Here is a 15700-nt window from a genome sequence, read left to right on the forward strand (position 1 = left end):
TTTTGGCTTATAGTGGGAGGAATGGGTCCAATTTTACCTTTTTCCCCCATAAAATCATTTCCTAGAGATTTGCTACCTTTATCAAATATTAAATTGAGTCTTGTATGGAATTTCAATTCTGCCCCTTTGGTCTGCTTGTCCTACACATAGCACTGGCATACAGTTTTAGTCTATTTTAATATCTTGTAGGGAACTCTCTGGTAGGGTGGAGAGTAGAGAGCTTTGCCCAGGGGGGAGATGCATCTTTCCACCTTCTCCAAGGTGATGGTGATGATGGTGGGGGGTGGGCAAGAGAAATGGGGGAATGGTTGGCTTGGAGCAGGGGAAGAAGCTCATCCTGATCCTCATGATGGTGTGAGGGGTTAATTTGTCCTGGGGTAGAATTCCATTTTCTGTTTTGTTTTGTTTTTTTCTTTAAGGTTTCATTTATTTATTCACGAGAGACACACACAGAGAGGCAGGAACACAGGCAGAGGGAGAAACAGGCTCCATGCAGGAGGCCCTATGCGGGACTCGATCCTAGGACTCCAGGATCATGCCCTGAGCCAAAGGCGGACCTCCAACCGCTGAGCCACCCAGGCGGCTCAAGAACCCCATTTCCTAGAGGAGCTCAGACTGTTCTAGGATGCGTTTGTTGTGTACTGAACGATGTTTAATGAACACATGAGAAATCAGTTATTTCCATCCTAGACATGGACATTTATTAAGGCTCTGGCACCCACCCCGGCAGCCGCCCCAGAGCAGTCAGTCACAGCTGGGTCTAGGGCTGGCACTGCTGTTGGAAGCGTCTCATTGTTCTCCTTACCCAGGGCATGAAGGCCGAAATCCTGGTGAAGACTGCTGGAGGAGTCCCCCTCCTATCTCCATAGGAGACAATGCCCTGGGCCACGCCGTTACACACCAGGGGGCCTCCGGAGTCGCCCTGCGGGCATGGAGAGGAAGAGACCCTAAGCCAGGCTTACCCCGACTCCTGCTGCCCTGAGGCCTGGCTCTCAGAGAAAGCTGCTGCTGCTGGCGGTGGTGGTGCGGGGTAGGGGGTGGTGGGTTTTGAAATGGGAGGGCGCTGGAGGTATGGAAGTCAACCTTCTGGATCTTTCCATGGCTGGGCTTCAAGCCTGGCTACAGTTACCGCCTCTAGCCCAAGTCAAATTGCCTTCACCTTCTGCAGGAAAACCCTGCACATGTTTAGGATGCACAGCAGTGCCCCTCCCTTCGCCCCAGGGACCCGATCCATGGCTAAGCCCCCGCCGCACTCCGCTCTGCCCGCACCACACCGGGGCCTCGGGGATGTAGCTACTGCCCAGCCTGCCCGGGGCCCTGTGCCCTCGGCCTTACCAAGAAGGCGGACTTCCCGGCCCTTGGGTTTCCCACACAAATCTGCGTTTGGCCGTTGAAGAAATTGAAGCGACGGGAGCACCTCGAATTGTTCTGCACGGTCAGCTGCACCTCATGGAGTTTGTTCGTTCTCCTGTTGAGGCCCAACAGGCCCCAGCCCGCCACCGTGCACGTGGCCCCGGGTCTCACCCCGGCCTGCGCCCGAGGCAGCGGCACCGGCCTCACCTGGCGCGTGCGCCTCATTCTGTCGGCCAGCTGGGGAGGGGGCAGCGCTCAGCACCCCGGCCCCGCCGCCCGCCCCCCTCCGCGGCCTCCTCCGCCCCAGCTCCCAGGACGCCGAAGCCCCCTCCCCCGGCGCCGGGAGCCGCCTGGCTGGGGCGGTACCTGCAGTAGCATGATGTCGTTCGCTGTGGTCTGGGGATTGTATCTGGGGTGTCGGATGGCCCTGCGTGCAGTGGTGCGCTGCTGGACTCTTTCCCGCCTCCCGACATCGTGGGCTCCCAGGGTCACGGCGATCCGGCTGCGGAGGACAGGTGGCCGGCCTAGCGGTAGGTGTGAGCCCCAGGAGCTCCGCCCGCCGGCTCGCGGGGCAGGTGGACGGCCCAGGGCGGCAAGGCCGCGGCTGAGGCAATTGGGGGGACAGGAGGGGCCCAGGGGCCCAGCTCTGAGCTGAGGGTGGTGGGGGCCGGGGTTTGCTTCCCCTTGAATAAGCTGCGAAATAGCTTGAATTCCTATTTTGAACCCCAGCATGTGTCTGCATCTCCCCCTCGTGCTCTTTTGATCACGCCCTCCTTTCCCCTCGTTCACCGCGCCGCGCTCGTGCGTCTGGGCTCTGCAGCGCCGGCGGTGGTGGCCCGGCGGGAACCCCTGCGCCGCTCACCTTCCCCAGCAGTGAGCTGCGGTCAGCACAAAGTCTTCTCTCACCAGGAAACCCCCGCAAGCACTGGAGCCGCCGTTTGGAGACCGGATTTGGAGATACGCCATGTAGGGGCGGGAATGAGGCCTGGCCTCTCGGCCTCCGATGATGTCCCCTGGAAGGAAGCGTGGGGCACTTACCTCTGTGCTCTCCGAACCCGCAGTGCGGGCACCAGGAGGGCAGCTCCAGAAAGGCCGGCAGATGGGGAGGCGGGAGAGATGATACAGCTACTGGGAAGGAGGAATGGTGGTGAGAGCTGGGTCTGCAGGGCAGCGCACGTTGGGACAGGGCTCGTGGGTTCTGCAGGAAACACTGCTGGCTCCCATCCCGGAATTCGGCTTCCTCCCGGCTCCCAGGAGAGCAGCCCAGCCCCGGCTCCAGGCAGGGTCAGCCTTGGGCTCCCATGGTGAGGAGAGATGCTCTGCTGCAGGGTGGCAAGTCAGGAGCCCTTTGGAGAGGCTTCTCCCCAAGTTCCTTGGTACTTTCTTCCTCAGGGAGATTCCCGGGTCCCTCTGAGACCTGCTCAGGGCCCGCTCATGACCAGCACCAGTCTGAGTTTTCAGAATCTAGACATGAGCCAGTGGTAGTTATTGTGCATTCTTATTGCCTACGCTCAGACAGGTGGACTGCAGAATGGATTTACACTGCACATAGCATATATGTAGGTGGAATTGCTGGGGCAATTCCAAGAGTTTTTTTTTTTTTTTTTAATGTACACTGACTTAATCCTCATAGAACTCTAGGAGGTATGCACTGGTATTCTAATTTATAAACGAGGAATCCGAGGCGCTGTGAATTCAAACAACTTGCCCAATGATACAGAGTTAGGAGCTATCTAGGCAGTCTGGCTTGAGGGTCCCGGAGAAGGGTCAGGCCTGAGATTGGGGATGGTCACTCACCTGCCCCAGCCCCAGGGGGTAGAAGAAAGGCCACCAGGAACAGGAACAGTGGCATCTTCTTGGGAAGGCTGCCCCAGTCAGGTGCTGTGGGGTGCTCTCTCCTGCCAGACTTGTAGCCCCTGAGAGAGGAAGGAAGTCAGGGCGGGGGTGGGGGTGGGGCTCGAGAACGGTCCCATTCTCCTGCTGGTGTGATAGGTTTCATCATCCAAGGCTGCCCAGGAGGCTGGCCCACCAACTGCCAGTGACCTAGGGAAGAGTGTAGTCTAGGTCAACACCACAGTCTCCTGCACAGCTGCTGGGTCAGTGCTGGCAGCACAAATGGGAACCTGGGGCGACAGAGAAGGGGACTTGGGGTGCTGTGTCCCAGAACCCTAAACCCACCAAATTCAATAATACCTTAACAATGTATGAAATCCAGTAGCTGCCTATCTCCTCGGTTTCCAAACTCTCTAGGATTAGAGCCTTAGTCCTTTGGAACTTCAGAGTTTCTCTTAATAAATGCACATTTCCTAGATTACTTAATTTATACCTTGGTAAGGTGTGGACATGGGTGAATGACAGATGGGTGTGGATGGTGGTGGAATGCGGTGAGGGCACCTGGAGTAAGTTGGAGGAAGCAAAAGAGGGATGAGGAAGCCTGCCTGTCTTTACCCTTTGGCCCCTGGACACCTCCCCCCTACTCCGCTGCTATCTTTGCTGCTCCCACTTCTTCTTATTCTTTTTTTTTTTTTTTTAAGGATTTATTTATTTATTCATGAGAGACAAAGAGAGAGAGGCAGAGACAAGCAGAAGGGGAAGCAGGCTCCCTGCAGGGAACTTGATGTGGGACTTGATCCCAAGACCCTGGGATCATGCCCTGAGCTGAAGGCAGAAGCTCAACTACTGAGCCACCCAGGTGTCCCATGCTGCTCCCACTTCTTTCTGGAAGGTGTCAAGGAAGACTGACTAGCTCTCCTGAGTGGGCGCAGGGCATTCCCAGGGAAGGAAGAGGGAAGAACAAGGCTGTGCTGCTGCTAATTACTTTCTCAGGACGCTTGAGCCCCAACAAACTCTCAGTGAAAATGATGACACAGTGGAAGATGTCTGTTTTCTGGCTTCCTACTCAAGGTGAGGACCTCTGTGTGCCAGAAGGTATCTTGCATACAGAAAAAGCCTAGAGACTTGCTTTTGTTGAGAACTGTCAGACCGTAGCTGGAAGAAAAACAACTAAAGAAAAACTCCTTTTCATCGGAGTTAGAAGTCCAATTAACATAATCCCCATCCATGCTCTGCCCCAGGGGCTTCTGGGAAGGAAATGCATGCCTGCTGTGCTGTTGGTAATACGTAGAGAACCCTCACTCCACATCAGGAGGAAGGCGTTTGCAGATCATGGCAGAGTAACACAGACACCCTCAAAAATATTCAGAAGGTTCTGTGGATGCACAGAAAAACATTGTAATACAGTATAATTTTTGCAAAAATTTCAATTAAAATTTAATACAATTCTTTTTTTAAATTTTTATTTATTTATGATAGTCACAGAGAGAGAGAGAGAGGCAGAGACATAGGCAGAGGGAGAAGCAGGCTCCATGCACCAGGAGGCCGACGTGGGATTCGATCCTGGGCCTTCAGGATCACGCCCTGGGCCAAAGGCAGGCGCCAAACCACCGTGCCACCCAGGGATCCTAATACAATTCTTAAACCTTTATGGAATGTGAGAGCTCCACTTGAAAAGCTTATGAAAATTAAGGATCCTCTCCTTACATATAAATACACATGATTTTCACAGCTACAAAGAACTTAATCCCTTTTCTGATGCATGCTTAATGATTGCAACCTCATGAAATTTCTTTATGCATCTGAAAAAAGAGAAAATATTATAATGCCTTATTAATGCCCTAGCATTAGAGGTGATTTTAAATTATTGTTACTTAACTTTTTCAACACTTTGTTTTAAAACCATTAATCTAACTTTTTAAAAATTAAAAAAAACTTTAAAAATTTTATTTATTCATGAGAGACACACAGAGAGAGGCAGAGACATAGGCAGAGGGAGAAGCAGGGTCCCTGTGGGGAGCCTGATGTGGGACTTGATCCCAGGACCCCGGGATCAAGCCCTGAGCCAAAGGCAGAAGCTCAACTACTGAGCCACCCAGGCATCCCTAACTTTTTTTTTTTAAAAGATTTTATTTATTTATTTGAAAGAGAGAGAGAGAGAGAGAGCGTGTGTGAGAGGAGGTGGGTAGGAGGGGCTCAGCAGGGTGAGGGGAGTCTGCTAAAGTTTCTCTCTCCCTCTCCGTCTACCCCTCCCCTGCCATGTACACAAATACACACACTCTCTCTCTCAGAAATAAATAAATAAATCTTAAAACAACCACAACCAAAAAGTCACAATGGTAAGTTAAATCTGGGGTTGAAGGGCAGAGAGGGTATTTTGATTGGGAGGAGACACATAGAGGGTAGTTTCTGAAATTTGGCCATCGTTTGAATTTTGTTCACTTTACATGTGTGTATATTTTGCAATAAAAATTTTTTTAGAAATCTGTTTGCCAGGGTTGGGGATTAGAGAGAACATTTGGACAGAGAATGGAATGTGGGAGAATAAATATGGGCACATATATTCTTAATGTTTTTATTTTCTACTTTAATAAAAATTGTGATATTGGAACAAGTAAGACTGTGATACATTTCACAATATTCATAGGTGGTTACATTTACTTTTGACTGTTTTATTACATTTCCGTCAGTTACAATATTTTTCTCCTTTGGGAGGTTGGGACATGAAAGTAGGATGTTTCCCACCTCCTCTTGGGGGGGCCCCCTTGTGCATACAGCCAAAATGCAAATCTTCTGGGCAGGCAGTTAGTTGCCTGCTGAGGCTGGGCCACTTCCCTCTCTCCCTCCCTTTGATACCGCTCTGGTCAGAAACCAATCTGGGTGCTTTTGGCATTGTGGGAGACCGTTGTACTACTGGGCCATTCCGGACATTCTCAGTGCTGCCTTAACATCACATTTAGAAGGACAGATGGAAAAAAAAAAAAAAAAAAAAGAAGGACAGATGTAAGCTCCTTGGGAGGTCTGCTGATGAGCTTGTGATATTTTTCTGGAGTGCCAGTGTGGAAAGAAGCCCGTGTCTTCTCTATTGTCTACACACACGCACACACACACACACACACAAACACAGACATGTCTGCTGTGAGTGAGATACTTTCTTGCCAAGGAGTGGCTTGTGCTGTGTGCTCCAGCAGGAAGGAGTAGGTGACAAAGGAAATTCTATGGGATCTGCATACAATCTCCCCATCAGAGTAAGTGAAGGGGATAGAGGGACCCAGAAACCCTGAATGTGGCAGAGAAAACTTTGAAAAGAGGTTCAAGGCCCTCAGTATTTCCTGGCAGAAAAGCTTACTTTGAGCTGAGTAGCTGACCCTGGGGCCCTGGGTAAATGTAAGATAAGAGGTGGAGGTGAGCATATTCCCTGAGACACTCTTCTCCAAATGCTTAGACCATCCAACTCTGAGCCACCCAGGGATCCCCAATGTATTGGTTTTGAATCCCATAGTTTAAATTATCCAACATAAACATCTCCCTCATTTTATTAAATATATGTTGATGAATATTGTTTTAAAATCTCATTCGTATTAGGGTGCCTGGGTGGTGGCGTCTGCCTTTGCCTCAGGTCATGGTCCCGGGGTCCTGGATCAAGCTTCGCATGGGGCTCCCTGCTCAGTGGGAAGTCTGCTTTTTCATCTTTTGCTACTCCTCCCTCCTATCCTCGTCTCAGGACATGGCCTCTACCATGCATAGATTGGAAACCTCAGGACCTGTGAGTCTCTAACTTTTTTCCAATTTCTCATTGCCCTTTTGGAACCAAACAAAATCATGCATGTGAAACTGTAGTGGGTGATACAGATAAAATTCAGAGATTTTAGTTATTTTCAGGACAAGTTTTTTCACAGATTCTAAATATAGATCCTTTGTGCCAAACCTGAACTGCTTGGTGGGAAGAGAAGAACCAGGGGAATTTAGGAGACATTTCTTACTAAGTTTCCCAATGGCAGGGACAGAGCCCATCTTGTGCCCGGCACAAAAACAGAGATCTGACATTTGATCTGCTGACGGATGGCATGTGGTACTTTACAGGCCCAGAGCCTGGAGGCTCTAGCTCACAAAGCTGCCATAACCCAGGCTGCCAGCAGGGAGACTTGTGGTCCTGAGACAAGGCCAGGCTGAAAGGGGCTGAGGCTATTGAGTGACTCCACAGGCTATAGCAGGGTCACTATAAGCCCCTGGGGGTGGGGATGCTGGTTTGGACTGAGGGTCTCAGCTGGTCCTACCCTTTGGGAGGTGGGTATTGGCTCCTCTGATAGGCATCTGGCAGGCTGGCAGCTCAGATGTGCCAGGATAGAAAATAGAGGCTGTTGTGGGATGGCCAGCCAGGGAGGAGCTTGACTAAATTCAGTGCTGACCCCTGGGCAAGGCATGGAAGGGAAACCAGGGTGAGGCTGGTTTCTCAGCCTCCTAACCTGCACACAGTCCTGCCTGTAAGAGAAACCTGCGTGCCCCCACCCCCCTTCCCCACTGCTGAGAGAGAGAGCCCCTGGAAACAAGACACCGAGTGCCTGTGGCATGGCCCTCTGGCCTTCTGGATCCCTGGAGTTACTGACCAAATTGTTGGATTGGTGATGGTGGTTGGCTTAGAGAAGTTGAGAAATTTCTAAGTCCCAGAGAGGATACTTTTTGGGGACAGAGGATTGTCCGTCTATAGTAGAGTTTAGGCTGAACCTTTGTAGAGGGCTAAGCACCAAAGAGGTGTTATTGAGAAACTGATGAGAAACTGGACATCATAGGGTTTAGGGAGGGCGGAGGGCTGGAGGAGGCAGGAAAGCCTGGAATTGGCAGCAGAAGATTATCTGGAGCGATGTTGCTGCATACTCGAGGTAGTTCAGTGAATCAGTAAGATCTTAGTCATATTCTCTCTAGAGATCCATTTACTATGGCCCTGCAATCCCTACCCCCGACCCCCCAGTCCCAAGGGATTCTTGCCTCTGCCCCAGAAAAGATGGCCAAGCACAGAGGGAGGTCAATCTCATGCCTGCTGTTAGAGGTGCTTTATTGTTCTCTTTATCCAGGGCAGGAAGTGTGAGACCTTCATGAAGACCCCTGGAGGTGTCCCATCATTTTTTCCATAGGAGAAAATCCCCTGGACCATGTTGTTACACACGAGGGGGCCCCCAGAGTCCCCCTGTGGGCAGAAGGAGGAAGGACTGAGCTGGCTTCTGGTGGTCCTGCCCTCCCCACTACCCTGGGGATGAGTGGTCTGTGTTAGGGGGCTGCATGGGTGATTGGGCCCAGGGCAGGCCCTGTCCCCTCTCTCAGTCCCTGGGCTCTAGCTTGGCACTGACTGCTCTTTCCAATGCCACCCAGGCCAAACCTCTCTCTCCAATCCCCAGGGAACCTCAGGTGGTAATGCTACTGTGGGATGACTGATCCTCCCCCTACTCCCAGCCCGACCCCCTTGGGGAAAAACTGAAGACTGGATTTGTGGACCTAGCTGCCTAAGCTCTAGGCTGAGGAACGAATATATGGCCACTCTCAACCCCCTCTCCAGGTTCCTCCCTCCTGGGGCCCGTCTAGATGGACGCTGGAAGCCTGACCTTGAAGCCGGTCTTCATCTTCTTTGGGTCTCCTACACAAATATGGGTGGCTCCGATATAATAGTCGCGGAAGATGGATCTGCACTCCCAATCTGTCTGCACTTCCAGTGACACCTCCTGCAGGGTGGTTGCTAAGGTGTCCATTGAGATCCGGCCCCAGCCGGCCACGCTGCACACCTGTCCTGGCCTCACCCGGGCCTTGCCCCTGGGCAGGGGGAGAGTCTTCACAGCCGCAGTCAACTTGGCCTTCCTCTCAAGCTGACGGGAAGAGGTAAGAGAGTCCAGCTCAGCCAGTGGCCTCTGGGCCTGACACTCTGATGAGGCGGCAGTGTCTTCTCTCTCCCGTGAGCCTCTGGGACTGGACAGGTGGCCAGCATGGGAAGGATGGCAGGGACAGGTCCCAGTGGGAGGGAAACAGTCTGGACCCAGGAGGGCAAGAGCTGCAGGGAGGTCTCCTTACCAGCAGTAACATGATGTCATTGGAGTAGTTCTTTGGACTATAGTCTGGGTGGGGGATGGCTCTTCTCACGGGGATGACCTGCTGGGTCTTCTCCTGTTCCTTGATGTTGTGGGCGCCCAGGGTGACTTTGATGGAGCTGCACAGAGAGCAGAGTGGGGTGTGGGGGTGTGGAGTCACAGGGTACAGCCTGGGAGTCGAGAGGGCAGGTGGCAGCCAGGGCAGGGCAGCTGAGAGGGAAATCAAGGTGATAGATGGGAGGCAGCCCGGGTGGCTCAGCAGTTTAGCGCCACCTTCAGCCCCAGGGCCTGATCCTGGAGACCTGGGATCGAGTCCCACGTCAGGATCCCCGCATGGAGCCTGCTTCTTCCTCTGCCGGTGTCTCTGCCTCCACGCCCCCCTCAGGAATAAATAAATAAAATCTTAAAAAAAAAAAAAGTGGCTGATGGGTCCTGGATCCTTTTTTATTTTCAATGACACTGAAGGTAGGGCTTTTGGCAGCTTCCTTTGCCCTCAGGCAATATCATGAAATCACTCTGAGTTTGCACTTTGGCTCTAAGGCATGCTTGCATCCTCCATCGCTGCTCTATTTGCCTGGTATGGTTCCTCCCTTCTCAACCTTGCCGCTTACTCTCACATCTGACCCTCTGACCCCAAAGCTTACCAGCTACCTCTCAGCCTTTCATTGCCCCAGCCATGCTCTCAGCTAGTTCCCAGGAGCCCCAGGTGCTTCCCTGGGCTGTAGCCCTTGGGAATCCGACAGGGATCCCTGTAGGTGTCTCAGATGTGTGGGCTGGCTGCTGCCCCTCACCTTCCCCAGCAGTGAGCAGCCGTCAGAACAAAGTCCTTGTGCACGAGGACACCACCACACCTCTTCTTACTGTCCTTCTTATTGTCCTTATCCAGAAACTGAACAAATGCCATGTAGGGCCGGGAGTGGGGCTTGGCCTCATGGCCCCCGATGATCTTCTCTGAAAGAAAAAACTGGGAGATGGGGTACCTGGGGGTGGCTGTGGTCAGGAGAGAAAGCTCAGGAAGGTAGTGATCGAGGGTGGGGTCTATAGTGCCCTGTGGATCCCCGGTTCTTGTAGCAGGATGACCTTTCTTGAGCCTCAAGCCTCAGAACCCCACAGAGAAGGGGGCAGGGCCAGTTCTCTACATCCCACTTCAGATACATGTTTGGTGGAGATAAGATCTATCTTTAAGATGATGGAGTCCCAGAGGATCCTGGACAGGACTCTCTGAGCCTCTGCTCACTACCCAATGGATGCCATTTTCTAATAAGCTACCTATGAGTTATGGAGTTGGATTTTCGAATATCCCCATGTTCTAGGGCCTAGCATCCGAGGGTCCCAGTACACATTTTTAGGTTGCACAAAGGGATGGCCTTCAATGAGCTTCTGGCTGAGGTTGGGTGGAGACAGTGCTGGTGGGATTCGATGCCACAAGAATGGAAGACGGCACTGCTGGAGACAGTGGAGCAGCCACGGGCCAGGGCAGGCAGGGGGAGGTGATGCCGACAACGGGCTGCACAGGGCGGGGCAGAGCTTTGGGTGTAGTCATCTAGCTGCTGCTGAGGTCAATGGCGCCCCGGGCTCCTCTCCCGGGCAGGACTGAGTGGCTAGAAACAAGTACTGAGAAATTTAACTGGCTCTTTATGCTGGGTTCAGTGACAAATCCCGTTACTGCAACTGGTCTGCCTGAGCTTACCTTTCCTGGGTTGGAATGCGGGCTTTTGATTGCCTGTCTTTCATAGCTTCATATCTTCTGCCAAATGCCTTTCTCCAAACAACTCACTTTCCAAATGATAAGAGGGAGGCTAACCCCTATCAACCCTTTTAGTGAGCACCCTGGCTGCCGGCCTTCCTTGGTGAGCATCTGTCCAGCATCAGACCTGTTAGTCTGGGTTTGGGGTAGAGCTGGGCTTCAGAAAGTCCCCAGGCTCAAATTGAGGACAATCCCTGACTGTGCTGGGCTGAAGGGTCAAGAAGAGTACAGGGGGTTTGTGGAATGGGCTCAGGTCTCTGGAATAGGGACAGTCACTCACCTGTCTCAGCCCCAACAGGCAGAAGAAGGGCCAACAAAAGGAGGAGTGGATGCATCTTCCCTGAAGGCCTGCCCAGGTCAGAGAAGCTGGTCTTTCTTCCTTCCAGATACAAAGCCCTGAGGGGAACAATGGAGGGGTGGCTCACTGATCTTCTAGGCCTCTTCAACTTGTGCTCCTCTACAGCTGGATGTTATCATATAAGATGGTTTGTCGAAGTTCTCTAGCTTGGGTTGGGTGAGAATGGTGCAGCCACAACACTTGCACCCCCACTCCTGAGTCATAAGGGGAAAGCAAGAAGAAAGAACAAGAAAGTGAAGGCTGTGGCTACAACCAGCAGGAGGGCTGGTACCTCAGAACCCCTCAATGACTGAATCAAGAATGTTTCCATTTCTTGGCTCTTGGCTCTTTTTCCATTCTGAGGAAATCGTGAATACTTATTTAGCTGTCTAGGTCCAGAGTTAGAGAGACATAGCTCTTGCCCTTGAGATGCTGATGGTTGTCTGGAGCAGACTAAAACTCTGTGGTGAGTGTACATTTCCCCATAGTTGAAGCACACTCATCAGTGGCAGACAGCAAACCACTTTTTCTTTTCAGCCTGCCTTCTCTAAGGTGGATGTTTTAAAAATGAGATTACTTCTATGAATACATTCTTATATAAGAGGCTTAGAAATTGTTGAAAAATGGCAGAAAAAATTTACTCAACTATGGGCTATAAGACATCTTTGAAACCGTAGGATACCTTTGAAATACAACTTTTTATTGTAATGAATTTCCTTTAGAGACACACACACACATACACACACATGTATGCACACACACATGGAAATAGCATGAGGTGGGAAGAGGCTGGATCAGACCAAGATAGAAAAGCACCCTCAACGTCATTTGGGGTTGCTGGAAAATGGGTGGCAGGACACCAGAGGCAGTGCTGGGATTTGGGACCACAGCAAGGCTGTGACTGGCACTTGGGCTAGGCCTGGGGATACTTAAGGGCCCTCTTGTAACCTCTAGACCCCCAAGCTGCCACTCTGATTTGGGGAAGGAATACTGCATGGGGTGAGCTACAGCTTTCTAGAATCTTCTTGCCCATTTCTATTAGGATGAAGTGGCTCCCTATATCAGAGCTTCTTAGGTGATCCTCCTTCCAAATGTGGATTCCTTCATGTTGCCTTACTGGGGTAGAATGAGGTGGGGGTGTAGGTGTGGGATAAGGTAGGAGGGCAATGCAGATGAGAAAAGAGGGTCCCCTAAAGAGGGTCATTTTTCTTGGGGCAGTGTCTCCCTTTTCCTTCTGGAGCTTACATTCAGCCTGTCAGTGGGAGGGGGCGCTGGGAGATGTATTTGGAAGGAGCTGGGTATCAGAGCAGCAGGATTTTTATTCTAGGGCTATGTGAACAGATGGTTGGGGGACAGGCAGTAGGTAACTAACGAATGTTGTTTTGGTGAATAAAGGAGGAATCTAATTTCCACTCCAGAGAAGGAAGTTTATTAAGCCCCTGGCAGCCTCCTCTCCACCCTCTTTCCCAGTGCAGTTCTGGCCTCTGCCTCAGAGAAGGTGGACAGACTGATCCTGGGGGTGTTTCAGTCTGGGCCCTGCAGGGTGAAGCATCTCATTGTTCTTTCTATCTAGTGCAAAAAGCTCAAGATCCTGGTGGAGACACGTGGAAATTCCCCAACCTTTTTTCCAAAGGAGACAATGCCCTGGGCCACGTCATTACACACGAGGAGGCTCCTGGAGTCTCCCTGTGGACAGAAGGAGGAAGGACTGAGCTGGGCCTGCTGTCCTCCCTGCCACCAGTGGGAGTAGGGTGGTCTCCCCCAGGGAGACAGGACCAGAGACTGGATTGGATGGAAAGGCTGAGGACATAGAGATACAGCTAGTTCTCACTGTCCATTCTCCTCAAAGCTTAGCTGTCCCAAGACTGGGCATGGATTATGCTGGGGAATCTCATCTTAAAAGAAGACTTCTTCTTTTTTGGGCTCTCCATGCACGTTTGAGTGGTGCTGTTGTAGAGGTCTTTACAGATGAGATGCACTGCTTGTCCTTCTGGACTTCAAGCTCTACCTCCTGCAGTTTCCTCACCCTAGAGGTGCTGTTCCTGCTGAGGAGCCCCCAGCTGGTTACGCGGCATAACACCCCTGGCCTCACCTGTGCACTCTTCTTGGGCAGCCGAGGGGGCTCACATTGGCAATCAAGTGGACCTTCCTTTTTAGCTGAATGCAGAGGAGAGGAATTTTAATCTAGTGATGGCTCACAAAGACTCACAGGGACAGTCATGAGGTTGCTTTCCTCACAGCCCAGGACAAATGAAAATGTCATACAGGGAAGGAGGCACAGAAATGAGGTCACAGGGGAAGCAGAACCCCCAGGAATAAAGTGTGCAAGAACCAGTGGAGCGAGGGTTCTACTAGCAGTAACAGATGTCATTGAAGATGCATTTAGGATTATAGACTGGGTGGAGGATGGCTTTTTTCACTGAAATGACCTGCTGGGTCCTCTCCTGCTTCTTGATGTTGTGGGTGCCCAGGACGACTTTGATGGAGCTGCACAGGGAACAGAGTGAGAGGTGGGATCACAGGAGGTGCAGCCCAAAAGCCGTGGAGGAAACAGGACAGCTCAGGGCAGGGCAGGACTGGAATGGGGAGGAATCACAGGGGACAGGGCCCAAGGGCTGAGGATCTCTGTACCTTCTGCTTCTTGGCAGCCCAGGCTGGGTAGCATTTCTTGGAAGAGGATTTCCCATGAGTTGTTAACAGAAGGGCGGGCTTCCAGGCGCTGCTTCTCACCTTCCCCGGCAGCGAGCTACTGTTAGCACAAACTTCTCATATACAAGGAAACCTCCACAGGTCTTATTTGGATCCTGGAACCGGAGAAATGTCATGAGGGATGAGAATGAGGCTTGGCCTCATGGCCCCTGATTATTTTCCCTGAAAGAAAAATATTACCCTGCCTGCTGTGCTCATGGAGCCAAAGGCTGGAGAAGGGGAGATAGATATAAATGGGAGCAGGTGGGAAGGAGTTGGGGTGGCTGAGAGCAAGGTCTGTAGGCGTCAGCAGCAACCAAGAAGGGCTCCTTGGATGGCATTCCTCTTTTGCCAAAAGACCCACAAGACTAAGATTCTCCTTCTAAAAGAGAGAAGAACAGTCCTTGTTCCTTAATTCCTGCTGCAGACCCATATGGTGGCGGACAGAATTTGCATTTGGCATAAGCAGTGAAGTCCCCATAGATCCTGGAAGATCCTTTCCCTGATAGTATGTGGGTCCTCTCTCCCCCTGTGTTTCCCAGACATTACTGAACTGCTCCTTTTTTGTAATGTTTGGAATATGAGGTTAAAATGGAGGCTAGGAATTCCATCTAGTACCATGTTGAACAGCATGGTGATAGTGGACATCTTTACCTTGTTGCTGACCTTAGGGACAAAGCTCTCAGTTTTTCCCCATTGAGAATGATATTCACCGTGGGCCTTTCATATACAGCTTTTATGATATCGAGGTATGTTCCCTCTATCACTACACTCTGAAGAGTTTTAATGAAGAAAGGCTCTTACTTTGTCAAATGCTTTTTCTGCATCTATTGAGAGGATCATATGGTTCTTGTCCTTTCCTTCATTAATGTAGTATATCACATTGATTTGTAGACGTTGAACCACCCTGGCAGTCCAGGAATAAATCCCACTTGGCTGGGGTGAGTAATCCTTTTAATGTACTGTTGGATCCTATTGGCTGGTATCTTGGTGAGAAATTTTGCACCTATGTTCATCAGGGATATTGGTCTGCAATTCCTCTCTTTGGTGAGGTCTTGTCTGGTTTGGGAATCAAAGTAAAGCTTGCCTCATAGAAGTGTTTGGAAATTTTCCTTCCATTTCTGTTTTTTGAAAGAATGTCAGAAGAATAGGTAGGTATTAATTCTTCTTTAAATGTTTGGTAGGATTCCCCTGGGAAACCATCCAGCCCTGGACTCTAGTTGGTTGGGAGGTTTTGATTAGAGCTTCCATCTCCTTGCTGATTATGGGTCTGCTCAGATTTTCTATTTCTTCCTGTTCCAGTTTTGGTAGTTTATCCGTCTCTCTAGGAGTACATCCATTTCTTCCAGATTGCCTAATTTGTTGGCATTTGGGTGCTCATAAGTTGTTCTTATAATTGTGTGTATTTCTTCAGTGTTAGTTGTGATCTCTCCTCTTTCATTCATGATTTTATTTATATGGGTCCTTTCTCTTTTCTTTTTGATGAGTCTGGCCAGGGGTTTATCTATCTTATTAATTCTTTCAAAGAATCAGCTCTTAGTTTCATTGATCTGCTCTTCTCTTCTTTTGGTTTCTGTTTCACTGATTTTTGCTCTAAATTGTATTATTTCTCTTCTCCTGCTGGGTTTAGGCTTTCTTTGCTGTTCTTCCTCCAGCTTCTTCAGGTGT

General features: G+C 50.7%; 2 protein-coding genes across 2 annotated transcripts; both read right to left on the minus strand.

The window, feature by feature from the left end:
• Positions 1-675: 675 nt before the first annotated feature.
• CTSG (cathepsin G) lies at positions 676-3269 on the minus strand. Its single transcript, XM_072838066.1, has 5 exons — positions 3151-3269; positions 2216-2366; positions 1720-1855; positions 1336-1590; positions 676-922 (listed from the first exon to the last, which is right to left on the minus strand). Exons 1-5 carry the CDS (start codon positions 3203-3205, stop codon positions 761-763), a joined length of 759 nt encoding a protein of 252 aa, XP_072694167.1. The 5' UTR covers positions 3206-3269; the 3' UTR covers positions 676-760.
• A 4940-nt stretch (positions 3270-8209) lies between these two features.
• GZMH (granzyme H) lies at positions 8210-11662 on the minus strand. Its single transcript, XM_072838067.1, has 5 exons — positions 11288-11662; positions 10052-10211; positions 9244-9379; positions 8784-9041; positions 8210-8371 (listed from the first exon to the last, which is right to left on the minus strand). The coding sequence occupies exons 1-5, from the start codon at positions 11340-11342 to the stop codon at positions 8228-8230; spliced, it is 753 nt and encodes a 250-aa protein (XP_072694168.1). The 5' UTR covers positions 11343-11662; the 3' UTR covers positions 8210-8227.
• Between the last annotated feature and the right edge of the window lie 4038 nt (positions 11663-15700).

The sequence above is a fragment of the Canis lupus genome, chromosome 9 (genome assembly GCF_048164855.1).
Source record: "Canis lupus baileyi chromosome 9, mCanLup2.hap1, whole genome shotgun sequence".
In the NCBI taxonomy this organism is placed as follows: Eukaryota; Metazoa; Chordata; class Mammalia; order Carnivora; family Canidae; genus Canis; species Canis lupus.

Coding starts and splice junctions, on each gene's coding strand:
- CTSG (XM_072838066.1), bottom strand. CDS start 3,205: ATGCCACTGTTCCTGTTCCTGGTGGCCTTTCTTCTACCCCCTGGGGCT. Junction 2,367..3,150: donor ACCCCCTGGGGCTGGGGCAG/GTGAGTGACCAT, acceptor GCTTCCTTCCAG/GGGACATCATCGGAGGCCGA. Junction 1,591..1,719: donor ACGACATCATGCTACTGCAG/GTACCGCCCCAG, acceptor CCCCCTCCCCAG/CTGGCCGACAGAATGAGGCG.
- GZMH (XM_072838067.1), bottom strand. CDS start 11,342: ATGCATCCACTCCTCCTTTTGTTGGCCCTTCTTCTGCCTGTTGGGGCT. Junction 10,212..11,287: donor GCCTGTTGGGGCTGAGACAG/GTGAGTGACTGT, acceptor TTTTTCTTTCAG/AGAAGATCATCGGGGGCCAT. Junction 8,372..8,783: donor AGATGAAGACCGGCTTCAAG/GTCAGGCTTCCA, acceptor TTCTGCCCACAG/GGGGACTCTGGGGGCCCCCT.